At 39.8% G+C, this 13,938-nt stretch overlaps 1 protein-coding gene across 1 annotated transcript in view; it reads left to right on the top strand.

Moving 5' to 3' along the window:
* ZNF704 (zinc finger protein 704) overlaps positions 1-13,938 on the top strand; it is a 101,242-nt gene that overhangs the window by 18,294 nt on the left and 69,010 nt on the right. Inside the window, exon 2 of the mRNA XM_062641555.1 lies at positions 1,003-1,250. Coding sequence (XP_062497539.1) covers positions 1,003-1,250 — 248 coding nt within the window. The remainder of the gene's footprint in view (positions 1-1,002; positions 1,251-13,938) is intronic.

Below are 13,938 nucleotides of genomic sequence, written 5' to 3'. Positions count from 1 at the left end.
GGGCATGAGGAAGCTAGCAAGCTGAGGGTCTGGAGGAGTTTGGTTGCTGTACAGCAGAATGAGCGACTCATGACAGTCTGCAAGATAGTCTGTTCCTGTGACCTATCTCAGCATAGTTGGCCAGGGAATGGCATTCCAGAGAAGAGTTTAGGTCCTGGGCTTTGTTTTGCTTTTTGGGAAGACGGAGTGGCTTGGTTCTGTTGGTTTTCCATGCTCTTCACTGCAACCTTGCAAGAGTTTAGTTTATAAACACCAATGCGTAGTATTCCAGAGAGGTAGTGTATTTGTTAAGAGACCTGTTTGCTAAGGAAGTCTCTGTTTATGGGAAGCAGCAGACCTGAAGATCTGGGAAGTGCTGGCAGCCGAAGAGACAACCTGACACTGCTCTTGTCTGTGTCGGTGCTCCTCATTGCTGGATGGGCTCCTCCAGCTGGTGTATCTTCCTCCCCCTTGCCTTCTGGCACCTGAGTTGGATCATAGTGAACAATTTTTCTGCTCCTGGAGAAACCTGTATTTACAAATGCAGCTGTTAAAGAATCCAGTAAGTGACTGGCAGAAGAGCTTTGCTTTCTTTATTGCCTTTTATCTGGATTCTGACTTTTCCTGGAGTTTTAGGAGGAGGGCAGCCGGCATTTATTTTGTGTAGTTATGCAGCACAGATGTGTATACATTCAATGTATATATTCTGGGGTTTCTGATACTTCAAATACCTTTTTGATTTAACAATAAGAGGTAACTGCTTGCTTTATCAAATGGAAAATAATTGCTTATTTTTCTGCTTAGTCTTCAACACTGTTGAGAAATTAATGGCAGGTTTAGACTTTATGAAGGGCAAAGAAATGGTATTCTCTGATTCAAAGAACTAATTAGAAGTAAATGCCTGTGGGTATTGAGTTGTGTGTCGTGTCCATCCCATTGTGTCACACACACACCCCACCCCCCCCCCCCCTTATATTTTTGGAGAATTAGAGGAAAATTTACTAATTGCTTTCAATTTTACAGGCAGCCAGCATCAAGCGTGAAATGACCTTTCCTGCATTTCAGCAGGAGGATGTAAAATATGACGTCAGTCAAAAACTGCCAGACCAGCAGTTTCTCCTGTTCACCACAAAGGAGGAAGATTTAAAAACAGCAGAGACCAAAAAACCAAACAGAGCTCATGAGTATGAGAAGGAAAACACTCGTTCTGTTTGCCTTCTGGAACAGAAGCGCAAGGTTGTTTCTTCAAATATTGATGTGCCTCCAGCAAGGTAAGGACAGTTGGCTTTTTTGTGTGTTTTCTTTAATCTTTTTTTCTGCTTGCTGTTTTAATGTTTTATTTTTAATGGGATGTTAGAGGTAAGTTTGGTAAGCAATACTGTGAAATGATAAGACAAGTATTTGTGTAGAGGCAGTCCAAAATCAATCACAGCTCCACTATTTGAGAGGTGAGCTAGAAAACTGAAAGCAGTACTAGCAGAAACTGAGGCCATCTGCAGTGTAGGACTTTGTATTGCTTTTGCAATGTTTGTGCCTTTAGAATGTGATGCAGCCAAGTTACTCTCAGAAGAGGGCATGTCTTAACAGAACGAGATTGTTGACCCAGCTTAACCCCAAGATGTAATCTTCTAAATTAGACACAGAATCATCCTACCTGATACCATTTTTTAATTATTATTTTTTAGTGTCATACCTGCAACCACTTTATAGTCGTGAATGTGACTTACACTGCATAGAGGGAATGTAGTATCTTAAGTTCCATTACATCCTGGTATAGGCATACAGCTGGGTCATAATCTTGAGAATCTCAGTAATCTAAAGAATCTTGCATTTTGGGCAAGGACTTCACTGCTTTGAGAAAGAAAAGGAATGACTCCTCTAGGAAATGCTGAACATTAATATAAAATAACCCATGTCCAGTAATGCTAAACAGACTCACTTCTATTCACGGTGGGGAAAATGACCACAAATTGGGTATTCTATGTTGCAAGATGACAAGTGCTGTTTCTTTTTGTTGTTCATGATTTGGTGTTGCCATCAGTCTATCTGAAGAGATTTTTTTTCCTTAACCTGCCTGGTAAATTGACTTGCACATAGTATTCAGTGAAACACCTTCTGAGTTTATATTGTCACTTAAAAAATACTGGATGCTTTGTTGTTTTTTGGTTTGCTTGCTATCTAAAAACCAACATAAACCAGCAAGTTCTGCTACATTACCCAGAACAGGATGACCATCGTTTTCCTCTTGCTCTCATAGATGACACTTGTGAAAACCACAGAGTTCATGAGCATTTTGACACCATTTTTTCCCCCATATATATCTAGTAAAAAGCTGTACATTAAAAACTTGAAAATGTTAGATACTTCCTTGAGATTTTCACCAGTAATTAACCCTGTAATGGCTGAGTGCCTTTCACAGTTATCCTTATGTGTCTCTAAGCAAGTAGAAATGTCAGAAAATTCAGGTTAGCGGGGACCTCAGGAAATCACCTAGTCCAACTTCCTGCTCAAACTGAATATTCAAATTTCCATTTTACAATTCAGGTGGCTGAAGCACGGGATTTAAGTGCCTTTTTGTGTTGCTTCATGCAGATAATCCACTTCAAGAAGTGCTGATCTCCCCTTTCCTGTAACTGTAAAATATCTGTCCTTGGAGGGATGGATATTTTTTCCCAAACAAGTTGAAAAATAGGATGAATAAACATCTTTAATGCCTTTTTAAGACTAATTGTGACACCAGTTGTGAGCACAGTATGCTTAAGATTTTAGGAAATAACTTAATTTCACATGTAAAGTTGTCTTCTAAGATTGTTCTTTGTTTCCATATTTTGTTTGGAACAGAAAAGTGAACATATTATGTTGTTGCATATTTTCAGACATACAGGTTGAGCTGCTACATTAGCAGAATTAGAAAATGAAGTAGAAAACAAACCTGGAGTCCAGATTGAATAGCATGATAAACATTTCTGTTACTCTTGCCACAGTTCTGCAGACAAGTTTCACTTTTAATCTGAGGTGAGATATTGGGCCATTTGTCCACATATTCAACACATTCGATGTTCTCCTGCCTCCTTAGAAGCCGCTTCCAGTCTTCTGTCTAGGACTGTTTTGATGGAGTTATGTGTTCCCTAGAGGTGAATTCCTTCTCCCTTTGCCTCCTGGCAGGACTCGTTGGGTCGGCTGTCCTCTGCTCTGATGAGAACATCCATATGCCTTCTCAGATTTTTCATATCCAATTGTGGAAGGTCATCTTGAATTAATTAGATGATGTTTACAAAAACAGGGAAGAAATAAGGGGTTTAATATGACTTTCAGTTTCTTATTGCTGCATTTGCCCTTTTATTAAAAAAAAACCTCTCCCAGCTATTGTTAATGAAGTAGAAAAATGCTGTGAAATGAAGCTTGCTGTTTATTGTTTTAAATCCTTAGCAGAGCTCAGGTTACCCACTTCTCTTCAGATGCCAAAGTAAAGGGTAACATTAAATTCTGCAGTATCCTGCTAAACCCAGGACAATATGTGATTTTGAGACAGAAGGTTATCATACTGCAGAATCCTTATTAGCAAGGGCATATGAGTATCTCTATAAGACTGCTGAAAAACGGACTGCAAGAGACTTGGTAGCATGGATGAGTATACTTCGTTGACCACAAAATGAGACAAAGCCCATCATACCTTATCTGTTTTTTAAGGATCTCAGTGAATAAGAATGAAAATCATTGTGAGGAACTCTATCCAAAATAACAGTTCAAAAAGCGCCAGCATAATAAATGTTCTTCTGAGGCATTCAGCCACAGGGCTTTCATTATTGCTTGCAGATTCTGAAATTTTAGAAATGTGAAAATACCTTAACCAAGTACCTGGTGTTTCAGGTGTGCTGAAATTACAGTAGGTGGAACTGTAGAGCATGGACAGACTCGTGGCCCTCTTGTGTTTTCATGCAGGAGAAGAGAACACTAACGGGAGCATGGACAGTTTAAAATGTGTGTCAGTGATATCTGAAGAGAAGGGGTAGGTCCATACTTGGTAATAGCCCAGCAGTTAACGTGCTTGCCTGGGGTGTGGTGTGTGTTCAGGTTCTTCTGTTGTTGCATTTGGAGCAAGGATCTGAACAGGGGTCTTTGGTGTTCAGAGGTATCTTAGCCGTCAAAGTCCTGATGTATTCAAGGTGCTTCATAGGGCAGCTCTTTACAGTATCAGGCAGAATGTGACAGACCTGAAATAAATATTTTATTGCATGCAGGAGAATTTTAACATCAGAATTAAATTGCTTTTTAAAGTTCATTGTTTACATTTTCTATTTAATTTTGAGAAAGTATTGCAGACCTTTCTCTCTGCATTGTGTCCTGTTCTGGAAGTGTCTTTTGGAGTAAAATAGGAGACGGTGACTTTTCTGTTTGCTGATTTTTATGTTTTGGAATGCAAAAATGAAATGAGAGATTAACAGCATTAAGTCTTTTCAGATTTCTTCATTTGGGCATTTTGAACAAAATTCATAGGAGTTCAATAGCTTTCCTACTTCTGAAACTCAGCATAAATGAAACTGTTCAGCTTGAGTAGACAAATTATTTAATATCATAATAAAATTTAAATTCCTTACTTCCCTTCTAAAGTTTTAATCTGTTGGTAGTTTTGGTGCATGAAGGACTGCTGTCTTGGAGAAGGGGGTCTGACCACTCGACTATAAACTGCAATTCTCACTTGAGAGTTGAGATGTTATCTGTACAACAGAGGAGAGTACGCTTTCGACTGACCTCCAGTTCAAACATGAGTGATCAAACACAGCCCAAGTCCCTAGGATCTGAGTAGTGAAAGGTCATTTACTAAAATGAGAGTGGTATCCCACAGGGACTAATCGCCTTGTCTTGTGGGCAGAAGCAAGCACACGCCTACCAGTGTTCTGGGTAGCTACATCTGTAGAGGTCAGATGTAACCAAAGATTATGTTCCCAGTAGGCAGCGGCGTGGAGTTCACAGACCTGTTTGCTCATTTGTATTTTCATCAGTTACTTACCATAACACACACTTACTCCCAAAGCAAGACAGCAAGATGGGGTGGGCTGCTGAAGAGGTCCTTGCAGGGAATGACTTCTGCCTCTTGGAGGATGAGGTTGTAAGGGTGGGAGAGGGAGAGCAAGGGGTGAAATTTCCTTTTTTTTTTTTTTTTTAAGTAAAATATAAGGATAATTGTCAGGAAATGGTGATGGGGTTAAAGGTCCTTTTAGACAGAAGTGTTTTGACCACTCTTCAAAACTTTTATGCATTAGTGTCAGATGTGTTGTCCTTTCTGGGACTGGAAACACCTGAAAGGTTGTAAGAATTAAAAAAGGAGCTAGGCAGGCATCACTTCTACCTCTCTGATGGGTGGAAGTATTTGAACAGTTGTGCTTCTGTTAAGTTTTTGCTAGATGACCTCAAAATATTGTGAATTTTTTTATTATCCCCTTGCCACATCATTTTCCTTTCCCCCAGTCCTCCTGTGCCCTATCTCCTCTGAACAAAAACCTCCTCTGAAAAAGAAATACAAACTCCGCCTTTTTCTACATTAAGTTTTTGTTCTTAAAGGACAAGCCAAAGCTAAACCTGAGCTGCTTAAGCACTTCCTATAGGGTGAAAGCAGCTGTTGTGCAATAAAACCTTCTAGTTCCTGTGCTCTTCTGGTTCACTGCTATTAAGCTGCGACATTTACCATGGCAGTAATATATTGGATATTGCTGTCTTCTGTTTCTTTTATACATATAGAAAGTTGCTTATTGTGGTGAAATTAATTTTTATTCACTTAACCTATACTTTATCTATTTATATATAATTTAATGAAAGAGTATGTGAAGTAATTGAGCTAGAGTAAATGAAACATCTCTAGGAATTCTCTCCCCCATTGCCTGTTTAGGTCCTTCTACAATAGCTACAGATAACAGGGGCAAAATTAATTGCAGCTGTGTTGTCTGACCATCATTGTAAAGAAACAGTGTAAGCAGTGCTGCATTTTCAGCCCTAAATGATTTTCTTGCCTGGTCTCTCCAGGAACGCAGCTCTGGGCAGCCTTCTGATTAGAGAGTGGTTTGTTGATCTGTAAGGCCTGCTGGGCATGATTGATTATGCGCTGGGCATGATTGATTATGTACTGTGCATTTCAGTGGAAACATTTGCCTATTTTTATAGGCAAAACTCTCCACAAGCCTGACTGCAAGATCAGAAGCAGTATTTGCTTGACTGTGATACCCTCACTAGGATTTCCCTATCTGCTTGCAGAGGGAGGGACGTGATCAAGTTGTGCATTTCTGTTTATCCAGAGGTGGTGTTTATTCAGAGATCGTATTCTGTTATTCTTCTCCATCTGTTTTAGAAGCCTCATCAGTTCTCCTTGGGAGAGCTCCTCTTTGTATCTCTCAAATTTTGGCAGAGAGGATTGATGGGGTAGCTTTAGAAGGCATCAACTATTTGTTGGCTGCTGAGGCTTTTCAGTCAAACTGGATGCAAACAAAATGCTGAGAAACCAGGCTGTGCTTCACATTTAGTGACTGTAGCTCTGCAAGCTTCTGGGCTCTCCAGCTTTTCCTTCTAGTCCAAAAGCACTTAATTGGGGTGTGAGGTTTTCTCCAAATTTTTTCACCATCCTATAGGTTGAGTGCTCCTGTTTCTTAAATTTCATTTTCTGTGCATCCAAGATAGTTAGAAACTTCGAAAACAGATGTTCATCATGTAATGAGAGTTACTTCCAGGGTCATTCCATATTTCAGGGCTTCTGTAGAAATGGTGGTGGTCGGCAATATCATGCATCTAAAAGCAGCTTCTCCAAATATCCACACGAGCTAATTATTGAAGTAGTAAATTGTTGCTTTGTTATGCTAAACTTTAGCTAAATATGTGTGCAGCTTGATTGGATTTCATCCAAGCACTCATTACAGCTTCATTATGTTTCATGTTGCTCATCATGGCCTGCTGCAAAAAGGTGTGGTGCCTTCTGGGATCTGACTGTTCATGGGAAAAAGAGGCTTCCCCGAAGAGCAGTGAGAGAATCTGTTGACACATTTTGAAGTAAAAAACCTGTATTTCTTGATGCTGTTTTTTAATAATAAATTTTCTTTGTGATCTAGAAGGACTGTATATGTGCTTTAAACTTGAGATGCCTTCCATCTGCCTGCAGCATGCAAAAGTATTGTAGCAGAAGCTTATTTGGAAAATGTAGATTAAATTGCAGATTAAAAGCTTTGCAGGTAGCTACCGCAGAACCAAACTAGAACTCCAAAAGTCACCTTGTTCATTTAACTGGACTGTCATCTTCCAGATTACTTGGCTGGGTATGCACAGTGGTTACTGCCATGATAGCTGAAACAGCTTCTCATGATGCTGAGACAGATGACAGCTTGCAGACTGTTGGAAACTCACTTTTCAAGTGGTGAGATGGATCAGGTCTCAAATTCTGGGGAACAGGGGACACACTCAGCGGGATTGTCCCATTCAAAGAAAGCATCCTGACCATAGGGATGGCTGAGTTTGCTGTAAGATTGAATTTCATGGTTGGTGGTACAAACTTGGGCATTAGCATTCAGAAGTCTGCACTGCCAGAGAGCCACAGTGATATCTTGGATTGGATCATTTGTTGGAAAAGGGGTAACATACCCAGCTGTAGAAAAATTTACTCTGAAAGTGTGCATAATATATTTTTATTTTCCAGTGGACTTTTGTCTTCTGATGTGTGCAGTAGTATTACTGGTGGAGGTGGCTGATCTGTTCTCCAAAGTAACAAGTGATAACACAAGAGGAAATGGCCTCAAGCTGTGCCAGGGTTAGACTTCTTCATCAAAAGGGTTGTCAAGTGTTGGAACAGGCTGCCCAGGGAAGTGGAGTCACCATACCTGGAAGTGTTCACAAACCGTATAGATGAGGCCCTTAGTGACAGGTTGACAGTCCTGGGGTAATGGTTGGGCTTGATGATCTTAAAAGGTCTTTTCCAACCTAGTTGATGCAGTGATTAATATTAGGAGAGGGAACTTCTAACGCCAGCTGGTGACTTCAGGCATCTGGATTTTGGCCAGTGTTTTTGTCCAGTTTTTTAACTGTGGACTTGTAATGGCATTTCCAGGGAATGAAATTCCAGTGAAAACAAAGCATGAAAATTTAATTGTGTAATAAATAGTTGTAGTTGTCCTACTGCCTGACATTGCTGTCTGTATTATTTTAGGTAATTATTATTTTCAAGATTTTGCTTGTTCATGTGTACATATATATGCACAAACATACATGTATATATACATAGAATTAAATTTGAATTTCTTTAGAAAATCTCCAGAGCGCTGCTGAGAAATGTTTGTCTTCATCTATAGAAGATGCTCCTCTTTAAAATCATCTTCCACTGGTGGCCAAGACAGAAGGCTAAATAATTTTATCTGTTGCCAATGGACAGTGATCTCATTTCCAGGCAAATTTCAATGAATTCCTCTAATGTCGCACAGAGGAAATATGTGTCCTTAATGTGCAGCGACCATTAGGCGCTGGTTCTTGAAGAGCTGCATTCAGTCAGCATTGCAGTTTTATCTGTTAGCCATTGCTGTGAATACATAGCTTGTTCTCAGCTCTTCAGTTCCCTTAAAAAATGGAGTGTAATTTCAAAACACTCTTCAACAGCAGGCAATATTCAATAAGAGTAATTTCTTTGTGGTTTGTGTTAGCTGTGGCACAAAAAAAATCCTCTTGAAATGCCATCTGTGCTGAGAAAAGAAAAAAAGTCAATGGGTACATGGTTTATAACTTGTGTATCTGAAATGTGCAAGCATGGGCTACTGTGTGTATGGTTACATAGATTACATACATTGTAGCTGTTTTATTTAGATGCTATAGAATGAAAATATTCTAGTTTATGCAGTGGTATTCAATGTTGCATCGTTGATGTCAGCAAAGACGTGAAACTTGCCTCTCTGATAGAAGTTGCGTCATTGATTGTTACATGTAAAATATTTTAGACATTTCCATCTTAACTCCTTAAGTATCATCTCCATGAAAACCTTCATTTTTCACATTTAAAAAAGGGGAGGTAGAAAGAGTGACTTTTCCCTATTTATAGTAATATACTTGTCTTATATGTACAAGAATTTTTCAGTGTTTTGTTTGTATCCCTAAGACCACTACACTACAATGAAAATCAGCTAACCCTATGTTTTTATGTGGTATGTAAAGTGTGTAATTGGTTTGTATAGGTAAAAGGCTATTTTTAAGGTGCCTTTTATTAATTTCTGTAAGAAAGATTTTCTGATCTCTGTTATATGATAGTTTATATACATCAAATACCCTCTGCCTATTACTGCTTCAATTTTTGTGACAAGGGGAGAATTGTCAAAGGATGGCACACTTCATCACTTTCAAATATCAATGTCTAGATTAGGATATGTTTGTAAATTAGGTTTTTCTAATGGGTTATTTTTATTTGAGGCAGAACTGCATCTCCTTGTGGTTTTAGTAATCTGCATGCTTTAATGTAAGTTCCAGGTCTTCTGTTTTTACTCCCTAATCATTTTGGGTAATGGTGGAACAGAAGTGTTGCTATATATACAAGGTCTGCATGAAGCAACTGTGATTTTTGATAAATTGCTAGTCTTTCCAAATAAAATATCCTTTGACTTTTTTACCGGAGCAGTGCTTGATGGCAATGTGTTGCATTGGACATGTGCTGTGCATGACCTGCAGTGTGGCTTTTGTTCCCTGTGGAAAGCCTGGTTCCATACCTGAGGACACTTTCTGGAAGCTTCTAAGAGTTAAGCTGTTGTGTTCAATATATTTGTAACACATACTGAATGACTAGTTCACAGTTTTCTTGAGCCGGCACTAAGAGATAGGTTTTGTTCTGCAAGTACGCTCGTTAAGCTCACTACGTAAGGAGTTTTGTGATTTTGTACTGCTCTGTATTTTAAATTCTGCTGTGGGAATTCCTGCAGGTGATCTGGTACTGTGTCTGACAAGTGACCCTTAGCCCGTCTGTGCTTGGTATCCAGTGAACAGTGCAGTGGTAGTCGCAACTTCAGTGGGCCACAAGGAAGCTGTGCATGAAATAGGAACTTCTGCTATTAGTGGCCCTAGCAGAGAAGGTACATCCCAAAGTACTTTGCTCTTCCATCCATACAGTAAAGATGAAATGAGACATTTTGCTAAAACTATTTAAAATTCCTAAGCAAATGTATGTTTACACTTTGCATAGAACCAACATTTAGAAACAACTTTGTTCTCAATTTGGGGTAAAACATTCACTGTTAGTGGCTGTGTATGTGAAATGGTTTGTTGGATAACCATATCTTCAATATAGCCTCCCTGGAGAACTGACGGAAGAAGTAGAGAATAACTTTACCAGAATAGAGTAGCAGGGTGTTTCTTTTTTTTAATTATACATTATACTAAATTCTAGGTATCTGAGAGTTGTGCTCCCTTCTCTCCAGGGGCATGTCAGAAGCCCACATGGTGCTGGGCATCCCAGCTGACAGTGTTGATGCTGCAGAGGACAGCTGTTTCCATAGGACAGCTGTCATACTGTATTAGAGGCAGCTGCATTCTTCATGCTATACTGTGTTCCCAAACTTGAGCTCCCTGTTTTCTGCTGTTCTCCTTAACTTGGATCGTCTGTTCTGTTTTCACTGTGAAGGTCCATTCAGTTCCTCCCATGAAACCGAGGCAGGCAGTGAAGGAAGGTTTAAAAAAAAAAGGCATTTAGGACTTTTCCATAAACACACACAGTGCCACATGTGGCAGCATGGAGCAGAAAGCACTGTGTGCTTGGTGGCTTGGTGTGAGGAGATTCCACACCTGGCTCAATGAGGAGGGAAAAGATGATGATGATGAGCTGGGCCTATTTTGATATTTCCTTCTAATGAAAAGTGCCTATAAAAAAAAGGTTCAGTGCCACTTCCTGATAAGTCTGCGCTGATGGTTTAGAAAGAATGTTTCGGCTGCTTTTTCAGCGCTTGTTAACTCTTGAGAAGTCATGGACATTTGTTTCATTAATGTCTTCTTGAATGAAATTACTTGCCTTCTCTCTTCTCTCCTCTCTGAATTGGCAATAGCAGGGCTGTTAATATGGGGCATGCTCATGCTATCTCTTGCTTCTCAGTGTTGCTTAGTTTATTTTATATACTGATGGCTGCTTTTATAGGGTTCGTTGGGCCTTTGGCACCAAGAATACAGATGTGTAATTCTCATAGTAAGTGCTGACTAGCTATTAAATATTGATTTTTATTTATATATATATACATATAGATATAATCAGAGGGTAAGAATGTGTTTGTGTGACATACTTGTGCCCTCATCCCTAATACCCTGAGAAATATCTTGCTGATTATTTAACCTTTCTAAACTAGTGTTTCTACTTTTAGTACCTAGCTATATCTTTTAGTACTTTTAGATCACAGGAATAACAACAGCAATAGTAAAAATCTAGTTGATGTTGAAAGCCCTTTAAAATATGTCACATTAAAAGGCTTGTGGTTACAATTACTTGTATTTTTTGGTATATGTTTTCTGATTATGTTGACAGAAATTCAAAGTATTGCAGAGGAAGATGCAGTACAATCTCTTGCTAATCTCTGAAGTAAATATCTTCGGGGAATGCAGCAATTTTGTCATTATTTTTTGATCTGATGAAGAAGCTTGGGGTCAATATCTACATTGAATGTATAATACAGGTCTTACCAAATTGGAATATGCTACACTTATAATAAATCAATAACATTAAACCAGTGCAAAACCTAGATTTCGCATCACAATTTAAGACATAATGTGTAACATTAATAAACAGGGCTTGTATTGATCCTACAGATAGAAGCTTTGGATTTCATTATGCAGCAAATGTTCTTAGTTATCTTTCAGGGTTTTTTTTCTTGGGATTTTTTTTTTTCTGGCAACCTTCTTGTGCAGACATCCAAACTGTTCACAGTATTAATTGAGTTTCCCTGTCATTATTATGGCAGAGGAATTGGAAAGGCAACATGTCTGCAGTAGGGACTTGCATTTACATGCTAGAGAAAAATGTAGTTGCTGTGAAGGAAGCCACGAGGGGTAGGTCAGTAGGTGCCAGCACTGCCCAGCATGACTGAGGCTTCCTTCTGTGGGACAAGGATTGAGGTCTCAGCAGAACTGTTGCCCCTCAGTGTGATGGTTGCAACTGAACTTCCACAGCAATCGATGCTGTCCTCTTTTCACCCATGAGATCCCCCTGAGATGGAGGAGACTGCTTGGGTACCGCTGAGGAGACCCTGGCTTGCACGGAGTTTTTATTGTATGTATTGGTAAAATACAGCTCTTGTAAAGAAGCTCAGATTTATCACATTCCTTCAGTGCCATCTGTGTCTTTTAAAGTACTTTTGGCTCTATCAGTATTTGCCTTTCTGTGATCCTAGAAGTGTGGCTTGTTTACCTGCTATCAACTATGCCCCTCTACTCTGCTCTTGTGAGACCTCACCTGGAGTACTGTGTACAGTTCTGGTGCCCTTAGCATAAAAAGGACATGGAACTGTTGGAACAAGTCCAGAGAAGGGCCGCGAGGATGATCAGGGGACTGGAGCACTTCCCGTATGAAGACAGGCTGAGAAAGTTTGGGCTGTTCAGCCTGGAGAAGAGAAGGCTGTGTGGAGACCTCATAGCAGCCTTCCAGCATCTGAAAGGGGGCCTATAGGGATGCTGGGGAGGGACTCTTCATTAGGGACTGTAGTGACAGGACAAGGGGTAACGGGTTAAAACTTAAACAGGGGAAGTTTAGATTGGATATAAGGAGGAAATTCTTTCCTGTTAGGGTGGTGAGGCACTTGAATGGGTTGCCCAGGGAGGTTGTGAATGCTCCATCCCTGGCAGTATTTCAGGCCAGGTTGGACGAAGCCTTGAGTGAGATGGTTTAGTGTGAGGTGTCCCTGCCCACGGCAGGGGGGTTGGAACTAGATGATCTTGAGGTCTTTTTCCAACCCTAACCATTCTATGATTCTGTGTCAGGAACAGGAAACGCAGAAGATAAAATCTTTAGTCAGACTTCAAAACAGAGAACAACCTGTCTGCCTGTCCATCCCTACATCGAGGAGCAAATATTCAACCACTCTATGTGTTTCTGCCTTCCTTACCTACTTTTTTAAGTTACACCTTGTCTGAGCTACATTTATCCCTTGATGCCATGGGAACTACAAAGCATCTGGCCTAGACTGCCCTCCTGCTTTGTAAAATCTCCTATTGACTCACTGTGCAATACAACCTCCCACCTATTGCTGCGTATTCTCTTCCTCCCACTTGTTCTCCCCATGCTGTTCCTTCTGTGAGAAAATCACCTGCAACTCTCCAAACCTCACCTTCTTTCAAATACTTCACATTTTTCACAGTTGGACTACTGAAACCTTCCCTTCAGTTCCAATGAGGAATGTTTTTTTCTTCCCCTCCAAAAGATGTATTTCCAGATCCTCTGGAATGACTGTCTTCATGCTTCTATGATGTGCTTCATGAAAAATGTTTGGGATAACTTGTATTATACCGAATTGAGGATTTACATAGTTCAAAGCTCCTGTTTACATATTATGCACTGAGTGTATGTGTGTGCCTGGAAGATATCTGGATGACCTCTGCCTGCCCTGCTGCATTGGGAAGAAAGGCTCCTGAGACCAGTGCAAGCTCATGAAGGAAAGGAAGTATCTGGAAGAAAGCAAATCTGGCTAATTAAATGCGTGAACCCAATTGTCATTTTTTTGCTACTATATTTGTGAGGTTATCAGCATTTATATCCATTTATATCTGATTATATTCAATTTTTGTTTGTGGGGGAGCAGTGAACAAGAGTCTGAAGTTCAAATCTGCTTTATTTGGTGGCAAGTATCTTCATTTCTGTGGTCCAGCCAGCAGTAACAAACTTTAATAAGCAAGGGCAGGTGTGTATACATGCTAGGATATGTTTCTGTACAGTACTAAATCACCAACAAGGTAGTTAAAATTTGCTGAGTAATGCCT

The sequence above is a fragment of the Pezoporus occidentalis genome, unplaced genomic scaffold (assembly GCF_034315485.1).
Source record: "Pezoporus occidentalis ecotype Australia unplaced genomic scaffold, CSIRO_AGI_Poc_V1 ctg69, whole genome shotgun sequence".
NCBI lineage: Eukaryota > Metazoa > Chordata > Aves > Psittaciformes > Psittacidae > Pezoporus > Pezoporus occidentalis.
Note: the sequence above shows the minus strand (reverse complement) of the source record. Positions and strands in the feature narration are given on the sequence as shown.